At 41.1% G+C, this 19,644-nt stretch overlaps 1 protein-coding gene across 2 annotated transcripts in view; it reads left to right on the plus strand.

The window, feature by feature from the left end:
• The window catches only part of necab2 (N-terminal EF-hand calcium binding protein 2), a 157,171-nt gene that overhangs the window by 3,753 nt on the left and 133,774 nt on the right, over nt 1–19,644 (plus strand). The window contains exons 4-21 of one of the 2 annotated variants that reach the window (XM_039614492.1): nt 1,692–1,886; nt 2,085–2,906; nt 4,804–5,043; nt 5,134–6,035; nt 6,182–6,372; nt 6,482–6,708; nt 7,044–7,198; nt 7,852–8,035; nt 8,349–8,423; nt 8,566–8,730; nt 8,989–9,091; nt 9,221–9,444; nt 10,045–10,251; nt 10,406–10,570; nt 10,852–11,330; nt 11,461–11,645; nt 11,830–12,093; nt 12,518–14,071. In XM_039614492.1, the coding sequence (XP_039470426.1) occupies nt 13,745–14,071 (327 nt within the window). In that variant the 5' untranslated portion in view covers nt 1,692–1,886; nt 2,085–2,906; nt 4,804–5,043; ... (13 more) ...; nt 11,830–12,093; nt 12,518–13,744. The other variant, XM_031734289.2, reaches the window with a different exon arrangement.

Consider the following 19,644-nt stretch of genomic DNA (forward strand, 5'->3'; position numbering starts at 1 on the left):
AAATTATTGTAATAAATCAAGGTACCTCTGTACTGTTACGTGTGTTGGTGGTTGTTGTTTGTCTGTACTCAGCTGATTCACAGGACTTAGCAGGTATATTTCTATGAACCAGAGTAGGTGCAGCATCTTGTCTAAGGTCAGCTGAAATGGTTGAACACAGTTATTTTGGAGTTGACCTTATTAAATATGAGTTTGTAGAAATTTAACATTTTGGAAGGAGCAGTTGCATGTTCAGGGCTGGGACATGGGGTCGCCCAAACTGTGTGGAAATGTGACTGTTTAAACTCCATGTTGCTTATTTTATATTTTAGGTTACTTATTAGTTTTGATGTTAATATATGTACTAATGTAGATTGGTAACAATAGGCTGTGTTATTACTAATCTTCATACTGTTTTTATTATAGATATAGATATATACTGCCCAGGAGTGTATAGTAATTAAATCGTTCTTTTAGCTGGCATTAAGTAGAATTCATTTTTTCATACAAACATTTGTTTATTAATTTTTTTTCTCCTGTCAAAAGGTTTGTCTGATAATATATTGGCTGGGCTTTCAAAATCGTGTATTCCCGAGATTTGATGAGTTAGTTAATTATGAAGAGATATTTTGACCCACTACTAACTCTGAAATGCCTCGCCTGTTGTCCGTGAAAAGAAGTTTATAGTGCTGAAGCAGTATAGTTTTCATAATGTTAATGATTAAGTGTTAATGTAATCCTAATAATTTGGGTTTTTTTTTGTTTTGGGTTTTTTTTGTCCTTATTTTCTGGTCTAAGAGGTCCACATGACACAATACCAGGAGCGAACCTTTCAGGGAGGTCTAGTGGTGCCAAAGCGCCACAAGAGTCTTTCCAGAATTATCTACAGTTGAGAAACTGTTGGTGAATTTTACAGCAGTGATGGAGGATAACAGGTTATCCTGTATATTTGTTTTTCGGCTATAAATGCACTGTTCGTCATTTTGAGATTATTCAACCTTGTGTAATTAAATCATGAATAATCATAAAACAATCCTGATTTTTTTGTGTTTTAATTGATCAAACTCATTTGAGCTTTTGCACAAGAGTTTCAGAAACACTGTTTCACAGCATCAGACACAGGTCTTTATTTAATCCCACGCTTGTTACAGCAGAACAAGGGACAAAAAGAAAAAGTGATTTTGAGATATATTAGAAAAAACAATAACTGTAATTACAGAAACTGAGCCACGATTAATATCATTGGTTTCAACCCCATAGTTCCTGTTAATGACTATCAAATCAAAGTGTGCGCTTTGAAAAGGTCTGTTAATCTGATTACAAAAATATTTATATATTATAGTTTTCTAATTGTTTTGTAAAATATTTAAAGTATAAATATTTAAACACCAAAACTGTCTTTGATGTTTTCTTGTTCTCTTTTTTTTCCACCAAGCAAACAGTCCATCCACTGATTGTGCTGTTTGACATTAAATTATATTAATTTTGTTATTTTTGTTCTCATTGAAAGCTTCCCCAGTGTCTCACTAAAAATATGCAAATAGCTTCTGACTATACAGTGCTCATTTTTCAAGGAACCACGGTTACCCTGGTATCCAAACATTTTCCAGGACTCTCCTCTCCTCACCTCGCCATTCTTTGTCTTTCTTCCGTGTGTGTGTGTGTGTGTGTGTGTCTGCGTGTGTGTGTGTGTGTGTGTGTGTTCATTCTAGACTCACCTCAGGCTGGGTGTATTCTCATTGTCTCCCTGCACTGGAAGCCTACAGCCAGGGTGGTGACAGTGGACTGTGCAGCTGAACAGCTAGGCAGCTATAACCAGGATTTGCTCATTGACACCACTGGGCGTGACCCCTCAGACCATCCTGATGGCATACTCTACAGACTGCTGGCTCAAGTATGCAAGCCAGGTTAGAACTGTATGATTCTCAATTGATTGTTGAACTTGACCAGAGTCAGTTCTATGCTTACTGCAGGCGGATTTAAAGGGCTCTAGATCAAAAGTAAAAGTGAATGACAATGGTGTTTATCATTGAATTTAAGCTCATTGCTCTTTGACTGCTGTTGCTTTAACGGATAATTTATCTCTGTTTTCTTTTTGTTTCCAGGCATAGTGTTAGACATGGCCTCCATTTTTGAGGAACACCATCTGTGCCCCAGCAGTAGCCAGCTTTCATCTGAGCAGTTTTGCAATGCTGAATGCATCTTTGTACAGGATGAAAACAAATTTATCTTCAACAATATTCAAACCAGCCAAGCTCGCTTCAAACCCGCCAACAGCAGCAAGTTCCCCTGTGTGCTCATCTTAGCCATCAAAAGTGTTGGGCCCAAGGTGAGGCATTTAAAGTCTCATGGATAAATGTATACAGGACTATCTCTCATTGTGATACAGTATAAAGAAATGTGATCAAATCATCTAAAATATAATGTATTTTTTAGTCAATTGGACAAATCGAGGTGTTTGATATGCCTACAACAACACTGAGCTTTCCCAGCCAGTGGTACACCTTTGCTGTTGTTACCTTCACACCTCAAACAATGCAGTTATACAGTGCTGTGTTTGAGGCCCAAGTGGAGGAAAGTAGCAGGTAAACAATTATGTGACTGCTACTGTGGTGTTGTCTTTACTCTTCCTATGGATAGTCACCTCTCTTGGCACTCTCTTACTTAGTAGTAGCACCTCTTCTTTGCTCCTGCTGACTTCTGCCACCATGCTTTCCTTACTCTGCTGCATTCAGAATGACACCCACTATTAGGAACAAGGTGCTTCAGTTTGACCTTCTGGGATAAGGCACTCTTCCCAGTGTTTGTGCGGTACGGCCAGCTCTTGAGGAACACTGAAGGAAGCCCAGTGCTGTACTTCAGGCGGGTACTTGTTGGGTGTAGACATACACTGTCTCTGGTGCTGTTAAATAATGGAAATGTGCCAGGTGAGGTGAGATGGGATACTTTGCTCAGTTCTTACAAATTTTTTATCTGTTTACTTGCTTTAAATACAAGAAAGCCAAGATATAAATAAATGAAATCTTTACAACGCACTCATGAGCGTAACACACAGGCTTGGTAGAATTTTGTGAATAAATGTACTTTCTGAAATTGTGTGTTGGTCCAGATTGACATGCTGGATAAACATGGTGTGTTCTAGAGCTGGGCGATATGACCCAAAATTCATATCTCGATATTTTTTAGCTGGATGGCGATATAAGATATATATATCTCGATATCTTTTTAAAGCCATAAAGTAAGAACAAAAAGAGAGTTCTTAGTCAAAGCTGTGTCCCAGATGTCACACAGGCAATTTTATTAACATACAGCATAGATGTACATGAAAAAAACTACTCAAAAATAAATTATGAGCATTTATTAAAGAATGATGCTCTATAAATAAAAGAAAACTATGTTGTTTTGTGCATAACAAAGAGCTCACAATTGTGCAGTCAAAATGTAAACTAAAAGACGCTGAGCATAATAACAGACAGATTTCACAGCTGCTCTGTTCCCAACTTCTACTGCGTGACTGACAGCCTGGAGTTTGAAATCCGCTTCGTAACCATGTCTCTGAACAGGTGCTATTTATGGTTCTTATACACACAAAATACGGTAATATTACGTTGAAGCACAGTACGTATTACTCCGCGAGGCTCCTCGGTAGCCGTAATGCTCCGACAATCCATCAAGCGGTGCAGCTCCGTAGCTTACCAAAGGCGAACTAAAACATTTTTTGACAGATTGCTGAGCGCTGTGTATCACATAAAATCGGTTCGCGGTCATCAAGCACAACCAGAATTCATACAAAAGGCACGCAGTCAACTTTTGAGAAAATGAAAGGATTTCAGGCCGTGCATGGCGTTAGCGTGGCTAGCTCGTTAGCGTGGTTAGCTCGTTAACACGTTGACGCCGTCCAGGCCCACGCACGGGGCGATGCGCAGTAACTCATTAACGGAGATTTGCCGTGTCCATCTTGTCGCTGCCTGCAGGTGAAGCGATGGAGGAGGAGGGGGAGTTGTGTTCAGTGAAGGAGAGGCGAGGTCGAGTAACGTTGCGTAAAGACAAGTGGACGAAAGAGAGGCAAACTTGCGGCTCCGCAACTATAATTATGTAACATAGACTATATCGATATAAAGGATATTGTCACATCTTATATCTCGTATAAAAATATATCGATATTTTTAAAAAACTCGATATATCGCCCAGCTCTAGTGTGTTCAACCTCAAAGCTAGTCTTGGGAGTAATAACATCTCCATTAACTCCACACATCTTCCCTCAGGTAAAGCTTGAATCTGCCTACAATAAACTTCATCTCCTCTTCATTTAATTAATTAATAGGAGCTCATGCACAAATAAAAAGGTTAATATTACTTTAATTTGTGCCTTGTTTCCTTCCCATTACGTATTGTTAGTGTTATTACTGAGGTTCATAATTAAGGCCTGTTCACTCTGGTACATTATGCAGAGTAACAGCACAGTAAAGAAGCCAGCCACTGAAAACAGTGTGTTTTTACAGTCATTTTACTTTGGCATTCTGAAAACAAAGCTGAAACAGTTTTAATCCAATGCTGTTCACTGAATCACCAACATTTTAGACAGTGAAGTTTGCCTGCTCAGTATCGTCTAATGGTGATCACAACTGAACTGACACCTGAGTTATTTAGATATATTGATGTCAACTTGATTTCTTCTGTTTTTTCCGCTTCTATTAATGCATGCAAAAAATGCATTAAGCTATCTTTAGTCTATCATTTGGCTTGATTTTTAAAACAATATTCCATTTTTATGTTGCACAATAAACACAGCAATTTCTCATTTTTGACATTTTTCCTCTCCAGAGCATAATGTGGTGCAACGAGCCAACCTGAAGCTGAATGTTAATGAACAGGTGGAGTTCCAGATCACCTTCTGCTCTGACAGACACCTGAGTGTCAAGGCAAAAATTTCACTGCAAGTGAAGGACAACCAGCAGAGCGATACCACAATACAAGTGAGAAGAGACACTTATCTGGAAATCGTCTCTCTGGAAAACATCAGCAGGTCATCGCAGGTAATGGATCAGAAAGCTGATGAAGAAGGTATGAGCAGAGGGGAGGACAGAGATCGTTTGAACTGTAAGTCTTGTAATCTAGTTAAACAGAAGCTTGTGCCCACATTATCTTTCACAGGTAATTATGAGGTCCTGAATTTTGGTGACTGTCATGTAAACTTTAAATACCAAGAAAGTTTTGCAATGGCCAACCACAGCAGCAGCCAGGCGGTGAGGTTTGAGTGGCCACCTAGTGGACCTCATATCAGCTTTTCACCACAGGTAAACCATCAAAAAAGTAGCGAAGACTGAAATTTTACATGATGGAACCAGGTTGGTGTATAGTTTTGAAATACTTTTTCATAGTAATCATAAACTGTATGTGATCAAAAGTCACTATATTCATTTTCCTAATAATATAATGCCAAACTAACACCTAGAAATGGTCACATATGAGGTATAAATACTTATAACTCCAAATACCATACAACCATAGACAGTTGATCCACCCTATTCCCTTCCACAGAACCATTTTACCCTAGAACTGAAGAAGCTTCTCGGATGAGAGGTGAAACGTCTTCAAGCAACTCAAAGAAGTCCAGACGCTTTTCTTTCCAAGCTCCTTAGAGAAGTAAAAATGGAAATTTGCACAGTGAAACAGCTTCAGTTCCTACAGCAGTGACCGTGTCTCATAATATACTGTATCTCTCCCAATCTCTCACAGTATGCTGTATTAGTCAATCTTTATTTCTCTTCTTTTCAACTTTTAATGTCACAACTCCTCTGCTCTTCTTCATCTTTGTCTCACACTTCTTCCTCATCTTTTTCTTGAAGCGATAGTCATGTATGATTTTCTGCTTTGTCCTTGTCTGCAGATGTGTTTTGAATATGTTGCTGAGCAGCTGGATGCAGTGGAGTCATTCTGGACTTTTCTGATTGAGACCCCATCACTGTCTGTTCCCTTCCAGTGTGTGGGCACTGCTAGAGAACCACTCACCTATCTCGGCAGACCTCACCTTGACATTGGGGAACTGCTTGTTGGTAAATATTGACCCCCCCACACACATGTAGACATAATAAATCAAAACCTTATTTTATGCAGGGATCAGTGTGCTTTCCTAGTATTTTCTTATTTTACTTTTATTGGTTACGTTTATTTTGAAGAGTGATTCTATTGAACTCTATAGGTTATTTTGAATTGTGCTCATGTGCTTGTGAAGGACAAAAAGTGGAATAAACCGTCAATCTTTGAATGGAGAGGAAGACCCCTTGCATTTCTCTTGTTTCACTATGAGCACTTCTGTACAAGTTCAGAAGTCAGGAGGGGGGCCTCAAAAACATTGTCCCCAACCACCAAGAAACTCTGGACTTTAAGAAGGTCAGCACACTGTAATGAAACAGGAGCACATAGCCACATTTATAGTCAGCTTCCTTTAAATGCGAACTTAAAACAAGACAGTCACATGACACACCCTGTGTGTTCACAGGTGGGGATTTCAGAGCAATCCACCTTTAATTTTCTGGTGTCCAAGTTTTCAAGATTCATTATAGAAGTGAACTTAGAACTAACAGTTCCCAGAGCACTGCAGCAGCACTTTGTTACAAAACCACAACAAGCTAGCATTGAAGCTGGGAAGCAGCTGCAGTCATCGCAATTTTTTCTCACCAGAGCATTTGCAACCTCAGTGAGAAGCTAGTGTGGATTTTTACTGAGGTAATGTGCTTTAAAGGAACAGCAACATTTATTTAGTCCAAAATAAAAATTCATACTGGCAGAGTGTGATGTTACTGGAGCATACCCTTATTTATCTATTGAAAAAGATAAAAAGGAAAACACCTTACACTTCAGGTGATCATTTTTATTGTCATCATTACCATATTCCAGTGAGACCTTAAAATGGATTTTCTAGTAGAACTAAGTTTTGAACGATTTCTTTTCTGATTTGCTGAGCTGTAATCAGTTTGAACCTGTCACTTGTGACAATGTCAAATTCTTCTTTCTAAGCAGTTCTTTGTAATGCATATCCCTCTCTTCGTTTATCTCATTAGGTGAAGCATGCGCCAACATTTACCTTTGATATAAAAGGCTGTACTGAGTCTTGAATTCTCCTTTACCAAGTTCAGTTTGGGAAGTACTTCTTGTACTGTCCTGGCATGGAGCCAGCAGCTCTTGTGTTAAGGAGCACAGGTGAAAAGCACACCAGGTGTGTGTCAGTCTTTGGTTTTCCCCTGTTTCAGTGTCAGTCAAGTCAAATTTAGCAGTTCACTGTGACAGTTTAATAAAAAAAACAAGCAACCAAACAAAGAAACAAACAAAAAAAGGACCAAAAAAATATGGTTTTTAGGTACTTTCAAATGAGCACTTTTTGACAATTCATTCATTAAATTATACAGTTAAAAATTTTAAAGGTTCTTCAAGCAAAGGCTCTTCAAAATGCTGCTGTTTTCACTCTTGCCTGGCTCGTTAGCTGGTAACCTTTTCTGACTGGACCAACTTCTGGTCTTTAATTCCTTTCATAGAGGGCAGCAAACACAGTGCATGACATTTGGATAGTGGTTAAATTGGAACATATGCACATTCACATTTTTTTCCAGTTGATTCCAGTAACTGAATAATTGATGTTCCATGCACTTCACAGTGGCTACAGCTACTTGTCACATAATCTTGTCCCAAGCTTCCCACAACAGGGAAGCTACGTCACCTGGAGGATGCAGAAACAATAGAGTCTTTCAATTTCCTGTTTCTCGTCCCAATTAATTAATGTTGTAATTAACGGTCTCGGTTTTTGCTGTATTAAAAATACATGAGCTCAAAAATTTTGACAGTCTAAAACTTTCTGGCCTTCCCACTCCTCAGCTCAGCCTCCAGTGCCAGTTCAAGAACACTGATGTCCTTCAGATGAATTTCCAGCCAGATGTTTTGTCGGCTGGTGGTGTAATGGAGATACGTGAGCCACGTCAGTATCATGAAACGCTCCTTCACCTTAGACAGCTGTGTCACGAAACAGGTGGACATACTTGGCCAAGGCATCGAGATCAAGGTGAGAAAGACTACATGAGTGCAATAGTAAGTAACATTGGTTGATTATGCACCACTAATGAAACTGGATTAAGAGGGAAGTTTTAGGGCTAATATTGTAACATAGATTTATATGAATGAAGCGTAACCTGAAAGATACAGTTTTAATACCATCAAGCTTTCTACGCGATCACTGTATTGATGTCATACTTTTAGATTTCTCCTTCCTCACTGTCTTAATTATGTCCCATTGAGCCTATCCATTTGACTTCATAATTTGATTTTAAAATATATCAAAATCTGTATGTATTTGATATCTTATCTTTATGTCCTAGCTGGAAGTTGAGGATCCAAGGCAAAAGAAGGTGAAACTGGGTCCTCTGAAAATCGGTCAAAAGGGGTAAAAACAGGTGGTTCTGGTACCTTTCATGCACCCTGATGCTCAGCACAGATAAACCAGTTAATCAAAAGTTATGCAAACAGACAACACAGACAACGCACACATAAATAGCAGGCCACTAAAGCAACACTTAATTTCACCCTGTCTTCCAGGATCTATAGTTCAGTCCAGCAGGTGAACTGCTGCTGAAATCGAGCAGGGGTTCATGTACTGTTCAGATCCATTTCTCACCTCATCAGCGCATTCTTCCCTTCACTGCTGAGCTGAAGTTTGTAGGACTCCTGCACCCCCTGCTGACCATCCAAGGTTCCTGCCAGGTAACCTGTTAAATACAGATACTGTAATCATGTAGTCAAAAGTCTAATCGGGAGTACGTTTTCACAGAGTTTCACAAAGTTTCATAGACTTCCTTTAAAACAGAAAGAGAAAAGTTCAAATGAATTCTGAATATTGACAGTACTACTATAACAAAGTAGGACTTGCTATAAATGCCATATGCTATATTATAAGCAAGAATGATTAATGTTAGCTCTGTATATCATATAGTCTTAATTTATTTCATGTAAAACTACCAGGATGTCAAAGCCCAGCCAGAAGAGAGGTACTTTGGAGCTGTAGTCCAACGCTGCCGTTCAGGAAGAAGACTGCTATGATGAATACTGGTGACGCTGGTGCCCAGTAAGATTAGACGGCAGTGACAAACACATCTTCACTCAGAAACATCAATATTGTGTTACTGCAGTTATCAGAATGCTTCACATATTATAGCTGCAGTTATTCTGCCTGTTTGCTTTTTTTCTTTAACAGGTTTAAGTGGAAAACAGAGGATTTTCCTGCAGAGTTATTCATCATGCCAGCTAATGGATATATCTATCCAGGAGTGGAGGTTCCCTTTCCAAGCGACTTTTGCCTCTGTGGAGCTGAGTAATGGCACAAAATATGAGAATCTTAGTTGCCTTGTGGAGGGTTCTTCTTCGCCTGTCACCCTCACTGTCACTGGCTCCTGCATCATGGCCTACACTAGCAAAGAGGTTTGACTGTTTTCTTCACCATTCTGCACTGTAATTGTGCCAAAGGGAAAAGGACAGGGTTGAGTAATATGAGAAAAACAATAACATATATGCTGTTTTGAGTTGATGATGATTTTAAGCTTTTTACACTCAACAAAGCTAAAAGATTAGTTATCTGGGTATTGATTTTGAGGCTTTTCCAGAGGGAATAAAATCTAAAAGGTGCCTTGTCAGCACTGTGACTCCTTGACTCATTGTAGGAATGGTTAGAGGCCAGCATCAGGTAATGAAAGACATTGATTTGGCTCATTTGGAACAGGCAGCAGCTGCTGACAGATTTAAGGATTTGTAAAAACTATTAGTCAGTTTCAATTAGCTGAGTACTTCTGAGAAAATGCTTTAGGAAATTTCTCATGTTATGTTATCTTGAGAATGAGTTACAGATAATTTAATTTTACCATAAATGCAAAGATTCATTTCTGTGTTTGGGATAAAACCCTATGCTTGATCAGATTTCTCTTGCTGACAACATCCAATGTAGCAAGATGATATAATGACCTTGAAAGTATAACCTTTGTAACATTGATCAAGTAATTGTTGTCACCTTGTCTCTGTGTCCAGGTGGTGAGCTCTGTGTGTCCAGTTCGTGGATCCCACACACAGACCCTGTCTGTCCTTAACCCCACAATCCAGTGTTGCACCATCAAACCTGTCATTGAGGGCAAGCATTGGAGTTCTCCACTCTTTGTGACCTTCAAGCCGCACCAGAACTGCATTCCCAATAACCTCCCGATCTATGACCGTGACTGCTCCTGGAAAAAACACCAGGTAGAAGAGCCACCATCTAAATACAATCTATTATTTATTTGAAAAACTGGGTATATTTAATACTTTTTAATATTGAAAAGGTTACAGATAATAAAACTATCTATGTAACTATAACAATTTAATTAATCTCTGTTTATCCTTTCTCTTGCCTCAGGGATCTGCCTTTTTTTGCCTTTCCCGATGGGACAGGTGTGCTGTACACCTTGCAGGGAGCTGCTGATCCTCCTGTGGCAGGGGACACTCTTGTGCATGAGCTACCTGCTAAAACTCTCCACACACTGTTGCTCCCTGTGCACAACTGGCTCTCTAGGCAACAAAGGTAAACACTTAGTCGGGAACTATATACACTTGAGCTGCTCTTAAGTGATATGTCTCTCCTTAGCAGCTAAATCACCAACTAGTTTCAACTGTGTTGTCTAAACTGAGATGACACAAAATTTTACATTTTGAAATTTTCTACTAGAAAGTAAGAAGTAAAGTGTAGGAAATGATCCTAGTTAAGCAAAGCTTTTTTTGTGCTAATATGGAAATCTATAGTTCCTGGCAAATTATGCAACAGATGTATAACAGAGCAATGAGTGTACTCATCTGTGTTGTCAGGTTCCTTGTGTGTCTAGAGACAGTGAAGCCTGACAAGCCAGATGCTACAGTGTCCCTCAAGGAAATCAAATTTATTGATGTCCCTGCCCATGCTAAGAGGGACTACGAGTGTTTTGTTTTGTTTTGTTTTGTTTTTTACATACACAGAGGGTAACACCACGGTTTACTCAAGCATACACATCCAGACTTGGATGACTATTTTTTGTTAGCCTTGTTCTCACATCATCCTTTTTATCTTTATCCTTGGGTGACATTCATTAATGATGAGACAGGCGAGTATTTGTTCTACCTCGTTATCTTCAAAGGCAACATCTCCAGGAGTCCTGTCCACCATCAAGCTGGGGACACCTGTTCGTCAGGTGGCCTCGGCCACTATTCAAGTAGAGAACCCTCTGACCCAGACAGCCTGCCTCACTACGGAGTGTAAATGTCGTGGCATCATCGTCCAACCTCAGCACAGTGTGCCAGGACAGTCCAAGGTAGATAATGAGTACATCTGCCATCACATTAAAAAAAACCGTGTGGCCACAGACAGACTCTTGCTGGCATATGTGTGTGTCTTTTCTTTACAGGTTTTTTTGACTGTTCATTACATGCCTCTTCATCCAGGCGAGTCTACTGCCCGTCTAACTTTGTTCAGCAATGAGCTGAGCCACTTCCACTACGATCTGCTTCTCAGAGCTCTGCCCCCACCACCAGAGAAATCTGTGGACAATACTTTGCTGGGCAGCAGCCACTCTGTCACTGTAATGTTTAACAACTACTCACGCTTCAAAACAGAGTACTGCTGCAAGGTAAAAAGTGGCAAAACAAATAGCCCTTTCTTTCCTTTTTGTACATTTATTCTAGCAACAGTACTTTACATGTGGTCAGTGTCAGCATTCTTCACCGAGGCTTCCTTCTCATCTGCTCTCTATAATTCGTCAACACAAAAAGTTGATTTACTTGCAAACACCTTGTGTTATCTCTGTCCTCCAGACTGACCGTCCGGCCTTTATTGTAGACAAGAATGTCAGCACATTACCAGGTTTCCCTTCGGGCTCAAAGGCCAGCATGGAGGTCCGTTTCAAGCCTTATCAGCTGGGGTAAATAAGAGGCCAGCTAAGCCTGTCTTCAGTAATTGGTGGTGAATACATCTTTCCCCTACTCAAACCTCAAGGCCCGTTCAGCATCAAAGCCGGTGGGAACGTCATTATCCTCTTCAAGAATGTGTTCCTGCAGACCACCACTTTCTCTCTTCTGGTAAAGAGCAAGTAGAATTTACAAAAGTCGGCACTATAAGACAATCAGAACAAAGAGTGAAAGTTAAAAATGTCTTATCAACATAGCTGACAATGATTACAACATTCTAAAACAAACACCCTGCAGGCAGCCAATACTCTTATTAAAAATAGGGATGCTTTACTAAGGCTCATTTCCTTTAAATATTTGCACTGGGTTCATTGCCAGCCAACACGGAGCAAGATGATTTAAATTTAGCCTGGAACAGATTGCAGTGTGCAGAGTGGTGCAACCTGGCTTATGTTTAGACAAATTGTACTCCTGCTTGTATTAAACGCAGCTTTCACATCTTCAGCATCTATAAAATGTTTCTATTCAATTTATGTTTCATTTAAACATGTCTCTTATTCAGATTTGACGTAACTTGAACCCTGCTCATGTCTAGGTTGACAACTCCCATTTTACTGTCAATGGAGGGGGCAACATTCAATCCAAAGAGACCCCAAAAATCCTGGTGTCATTTGAGGTTCCTTCAGACGGCTCTCCAGGACCATGGTTAGGCAGCTAGATCATCTCCAGTCGGCACTCCGAAGGCCACAGGAGGCCCTACTCACGCGTCTATTATCTGAAGGGTCTTCAGTTATCTTAGAGACATGTGCAGACACAGAGAGATTGACTATAGATGTAAACATGAATGCACTTAAGAAATTAGGCCTTCATTGCTGGATGTTCGTATGTTTCAGTTGCATGTTTTGTTATTTTTCTGTAGCCTGTTAGCCATTTAATTGCCAAAATGTTCAAGCCAGAATGTGTTGTGTATTTGTGTGATTTAAATAAGTGGCTGTCACGAATCTGTTGGTAAATATTTAATAATTAACTGAATACATCCTGCATATAAGACTTGCCCAGGCACGTCACTGCACATGTTTTACCACATGGGGGCAATCGTGTCAAGTGATTGACCCTTTCTTATGTTCCAGCGATGGGGCAAGATGTATAACACGCCTGACTTTACTTCCTTGTGGTAATCGCGATAACCTGTTTGTTAACTTTGCATCGTGACTGAATTCATCCAGAATGCTCTGCGTGCTGTTAAACACATGGTACATTACGGGGAAGACAACAGTACAGCGGAAAGGGCAAAGCTGGGGGAGTCGCTCATTACCAAAGGTTAGAGCTCTCACATAACACTGATCCTCTAATGACTCCTTTTTACTCCATGTGGAAAATCCTCTGATCCACCCATTGCCACACATGACTGCTGGCCCACACCTCCTGTTGTCACTGTGGAAGGAATAAACTGTGCCACGGTCTCAGTCAGATTCAGATAGTTCAAAGTGATCTGCAACTTTGCTATTTTACAACACCATGAAAAAATAGTCATGTGTTTTTACACTGTAGTAAGAAAAGTACTAGCACTGAAGGCGAGACATTTTAGCACTTAGAAATATGAAAGCGTTGATAACAACACTAAAATAAAAAGTGCAATAAACTCACTTAAATCTCCAAAGCTGTTAAATATCTGCCTACAAGCACGTATGGGTAGACAGGGCTCTGTACGGTGGGTGGGTGTGATTTGGGGTGGGTGCTGTGATGTAAGAGGGGAGCTGGGGTGGGGGTGGGGGTTCTCTCTCCCCCATAGAGCGCAGCATGAGCGCTCCGCAGCAAAAGGATGTGTGAGCAGGCAGCGCGCTACTGTAGGGACGGAGTCCACAAACTGCTGAACAAAGAACAAGCCAAACTTCGAGCCCAAGAAAGCCGCGAGCAGCCGAAACCCGTAGCCGGTCAGGACAGCGAGTCCGCAACGGCAGCGCAGTCCGGAAACAGCGGCGCCCAGCCCGGTGGAATCGACGGGCTCGTCCGCTGGATCGTCACCAAAATGAGCGACAACAAGAACATCTCCAGCCGGGAGTACGCCTCCAGTAAGGAGGAGGTGGCCGTGGCTCAGGAGCAGTTCTTCGCTCCGGAACCGCGGAGAGGCATCTCCGTTATTTTGGATGTGAGTATAGAAATGCACCGGGTTGGCAGGTGCAGGGCGGGTGGGTGCTCGGGATGAAGACATCCAGTGAACAGCGCGTACGGACCGGTGCAGTGCGCACTTACGCGCAGATACTCGTGGCTTGGTAGAGTAGGCGGAAGATTTGACACTTTGGTGATGAATGTGGAAGCCCGGGAGCAGCCTCAACGCGCTGAGCTCAGTTTCCATATCTTTTCTGAATGACCCATCCAAAAGATTCACTGTACTTTTATTGCATCTTATTAAGCAATATTCTCTTATGCGTCTTTGTTCACTTCTTCATCACCAATAAAAGTCACGCATTTATAGTCGAGAGGCAGCTTTACTTTTACTCCTGGCTTTACTGTCAGTCCAACGTGCAGTAGCTACGCTCACACCAATTTTATGACTGCTATTTAATTATTCATGAGAAGGTCTTACTACCATATTGTTATTGATCCATTCCTTACAGCCACTGCTTAGTATTCTCACTCCCGATGTAATGTCTTTCTGTTATCAGACAGCTGATAACGGAGCAGCCTTCCTGCATTAAAAGTGGCACTTAGCGCAGTGCTGATTTGGGTCAACTCATCAATACTATTGGGTTACTTTTCATCTTGGCCGCTCTAAATGTTTCCCCAGGAGATCTGCTGATGCTGCTTTATTAGGGTAAAAAAACAAAAGAGAAAGTAGTTCAGCTTCTGCAAAATCTGACCCAGACCTAAATAATCTGATAGGGTGGTAAAGAAGGGGGTCCATGGAAAACTAATTATGATCAAAACCACTGCACCAATGTATCCTAGTACCCTAGTAAACTCATTCTGTCTGTGTTTGTGTGTAAAGGATGTTGTAAGGGGTGTAGCCTAGTTTGCTGCGTCGTTGAGCCAAGCAACTGTCCGCTAAGACAGATGTTACAGTAAAAGTGTTTGTAAGTGAACAAGCAAACAAAAAAACTGTGCCGCACTCATATCTATATTTGAGGAGAGCTTCGTTGTCATTGTATATGCATGTATGTGTTCATATTTTCATTTTCTGATTAAAGGTCCTGGATTGCTTCATTTTTTGTGGTGTTTTTTCACCCTCTCACTCCCTGTTAGAAATCTGCCATACTCTCTCAGAGTGGCTGACTTCCTGATACCAGCTGTGAACTCATTCTGGTATTTTCTCTTGAGCCCTCTGCAACGTCTTCAACTTTGAAATGTTAATCGTTTCTTCATTTTCCAATATTATTGACTCCAGCGTTATTATTGTGGTGAACAAGTCGAGACCAAAGAGGTTTGAGTGATTGCTCTGCACGTGCGCATGTGCCCGCGGGCAGCGCTTCCCTCATTAGATCCTCAGCCTGCTTGTTATGTGTGCCTATGCCAAGAGGCACACATATTACTATTCCTCGGATTTATTATTCTTATTATTATGTGTGCCTATGCCAAGAGGCACACATATTACTATTCCTCGGATTTATTATTCTTATTATTATTATTATTATTTTCCTTTTTCCGCCTGAAATTTTGCAGTGTATCTCGACCCGCAGTTTTGAGACAAGCTTCATATATGTTACCTCATTTTGTGCGGCTGGATCTGGAATGGTGTGCTATGACTTTTGGTGTTTATGAATTTTATAGTTTTTTAAATATTAATATTTTAGTGAAAATTTTCCCGCGCTCCTCTGCCAAACAGCTTTGACAATAGGGTTACATATGTTACATCATTTTGTGCGGCTGAAGCTGGACTAGTATGGTCTGACTTTTGGTGTTTATAACTTTTATAGTTTTTGAAATATTTAGATTTTAGTGCAAATTTGGGCCAATTCATCTTTTGGCGCCAAATAAACAGACTTCATTTGTGGTGTGTTGGCTCTCTCTAGTGGTATGCCGGGAGTGGTACAGCCTGTCTACCCTTATTTGGATTACCGTAATGATGACAATTTCAACGGTGCGCACAGCGTCGCTGCTTTCAGGAGCCATTGGAATTTTTAAGGTTGCGCAAATCATTCAAAAGTTACGGTAATGCTTGGTGGAAAACTCAATATCCCACAATTCATAGCACGCCTCTACAGAGTGAACAATGGCGGCCACCACTTCGCGTTTTATATGTCTTTTATTCGTGTTTCTAGGTCACAAAATAAGCTTTTAAGATATTTTCAGGCGAGAATGTAGGTGTGTAAACTTCAAATATCTGCTTGTTTTATCAAGACATCCCATATTTAGCGACAGTGCTCTGACGACGTCGGTCCTGCCTGACAGCTAGCCGGCTACCTAGCTAGCTGCCGACTTGGCTGCAAATGGATAGCGAGGGACTCTCTCTCTCGCTAGCTAGCACGACGGAGTTTATATACAGCTGTGTGCGTGCTAAGTTACTGACGTTGGACTTTATTTTATTCATAATGGTTAGTTCGTAGAGTTGCCGTACAAACGGAATCGTGCCACATTCACAGAAAATATTACGATTTATTCTGTCGTTACGAAGCCTCCCTGTCATTCTCTGCCTGTTGCAACTTCAATCATGAAACTGATCAATGATCGGCTTTTCGCTCTTGTTTGTTTATCGCCCAAACAACAGCTGCACGTTTAAGCTTGATCAGCTGTTGTTAGAATTCATTTGCTTCTAATTTCTAGTATCAGCTGATGTCGATGTGGAAAAATAACTGAGTTGTTTGGTGGTGGAGCTACAACAGAGGGCAGCTATCCACCGTGTGTGACAGAAAGGACATGCCGCGAACGAGACATAAAAGGCGGTGAGGCTACCGCCGATCGACCGTGTTTGCTAACGCGGAGGTCAATCGTGGATCAGGGAAAGCGAAGGCAGGAGCGTGAGGTGAACTGAATTTCAGGTAAGAAGTTATGACCTGCACTCTATTTGGGTCAGATATAAACCGAGTTTAGGTGTAGTTTATTTAGCAGCAGTTCTCTTATGTGTTGCTGATAGTCGGTTAGCTAGCTAGCGCCGCTAGCATAGTTAGCTAGCGCCGCTAGCAACCCTTGGTGAAAAAGCACCCAGGCTTGGCTTATATTGAGGCGGGTGAAACTCGTGTCAGCACCCGGTCGCTCTATTTGGGTCAGATATAAACCGAGTTTAGGTGTAGTTTATTTAGCAGCAGTTCTCTTATGTGTTGCTGATAGTCGGCTAGCTAGCTAGCGCCGCTAGCATAGTTAGCTCGCGCCGCTAGCAACCCTTCGTGAAAAAGCACCCAGGCTTGGCTTATATTGAGGCGGGTGAAACTCGTGTCAGCACCGGTCGCTCTCTATTTGGGTCAGATATAAACCGAGTTTAGGTGTAATTTATTTTCGTTGACCTTTACAATCGTAATGCCACGGGAGTTTATATACAGCTGTGTGCGCACTAAGTTACTGACGTTGGACTTTATTTTATTCATTAGGGTTAGTTCATAGAGTTGCCGTGCTGTACAAACGGAATCGTCCCACATTCAGAGAAAACATTATGATTTATTCTGTCGTTACGAAGCCTCCCTGTCATTCTCTCGCGTGTTGAAACGTCAATCATGAAACTGATCAATGATCGGCTGTTCGCTCTTATTTATCGCGCTAAACAACAGCAGCACGTTTAAGCTTGATCAGCTGTTGTTAGAATTCTTTTGATTTTAATTTCTAGTATCAGCTGATGTTTGCTGGAGCATGAAGATGAAATCAGGAGATGTCCTTACTGAATCATCAGAGCTGAACTGGTGATGGAGAAACAGGTTTACACTTTAGGTGACATGAATGAGTTGAAGGGAAGTTATGAGTTGTTTCTGAGAGACAAAGACCAAGCTCCTTTTTTGTGTAGCTGACAGCTGGTAACTGTGCAGGGGCGGATCTAGCAAAGCTTTTTAGGGGGGCATTAACAGAGAAAGGTGGACACAAAGATATACTTTTCTTTCTTACTCTCATATAAAATATTTAGCTTTTATTAAATAGTTATCTGAATCTCACAACCAAAGTTTGTATAATAATACACAGGATTGGCTGTAGACCAGGGTGGGCAATTCCAGGCCCGAGGGCGGTGTCCCTGCAGGTTTTAGATGTGTCCTTGAACCAACACAGCTGATTTAAATGGCTAAATTAGCTCCTCAACATGTCCTGTTCTCCAAAGGCCTGATAACGAACTAATCATGTGATTCAGGTGTGTTGACCCAAGGTGAGATCTAAAACCTGCAGGACACCGCCCTCGGGCCTGGAATTGCCCACCCCTGCTGTAGACCATTGTTCATAATTCAGAACACTGTGTAAAAATAACAAAAACAAAAAGTGAATGCATGTGTGAAAAGTGGTCTATAATGTAATGCTTCAAAGTGTGTTCATGCAAACATTGTCGGGTCTGCCGTGGTACAATGGGACTTCTGCTCATGAACCTGTGTGCACAGCGCCTGCAAATCGGCGCTGTACAAAGTAACTTCATCTTTACACAAAACTGTAAGCTGTCATCTGTGAAGCGTGAGCGGTGTTTGTTTTACCATAGTTCATGGTGGAGAATGGCTGCTCTTCTGAGTTTTGCTCTCTGTAGCCGTATGAATGGCAAACTACAGTGATTAGCAGCGCATAGGCACACATAAAATTTCTTCTGAAATTTTCGCTTTAGTTATTATTTTCCTTTTTCCGCCTGAAATTTTGCAGCGTATCTCGCCCGCAGTTTTGAGACAAGCTTCATATATGTTACCTCATTTTGTGCGGCCGGATCTGGAATGGTGTGCTATGACTTTTGGTGTTTATGAATTTTATAGTTTTTTAATATTAATATTTTAGTGAAAATTTTCCCGCGCTCCTCTGCCAAACACTTTTGACAATAGGGTTACATATGTTACATCATTTTGTGCGGCTGAAGCTGGACTAGTATGGTGTGACTTTTGGTGTTTATGACTTTTATAGTTTTTGAAATATTTAGATTTTAGTGCAAATTTAGGCCAATTCATCTTTTGGCGCCAAATAAACAGACTTCATTTGTGGTGTGTTGGCGCCATCTTTTGGTCCCATTGAAACAAATTTCAAACTTCATTTGTGGTGTGTTGGCTCTCTCTAGTGGTATGCCGGGAGTGGTACAGCCTGTCTACCCTTATTTGGATACCGTAATGATGACAATTTCAACGGTGTGCACAGCGTCGCTGCTTTCAGGAGCCATTGGAATTTTTAAGGTTGCGCAAATCATTCAAAAGTTACGGTAATGCTTGGTGGAAAACTCAATATCCCACAATTCATATGCGCCTCTACAGAGTGAACAATGGCGGCCACCACTTCGTTTTATATGTCTTTTATTCTTGTTTCTAGGTCACAAAATAAGCTTTTAAGATATTTTCAGGCGAGAATGTAGGTGTGTAAACTTCAAATATCTGCTTGTTTTATCAAGACATCCCATATTTAGCGACAGTGCTCTGACTACGTCGGTCCTGCCTGACAGCTAGCCGGCTACCTAGCTAGCTGCCGCACTTGGCTGCAAATGGATAGCGAGGGGACTCTCTCTGTCGTTTCACCTCCCCGGTCTCTCGCAAATGCTCGCATGGAATCAGAGTTACAGCTGGATGTGGAAAAAATAACTGAGTTGTTTGGTGGTGCTATAACGCGGAGCTACAACAGTGGGCAGCTATC

This window comes from Oreochromis aureus, linkage group 7 (assembly GCF_013358895.1).
Source record: "Oreochromis aureus strain Israel breed Guangdong linkage group 7, ZZ_aureus, whole genome shotgun sequence".
NCBI classification, from domain to species: Eukaryota; Metazoa; Chordata; class Actinopteri; order Cichliformes; family Cichlidae; genus Oreochromis; species Oreochromis aureus.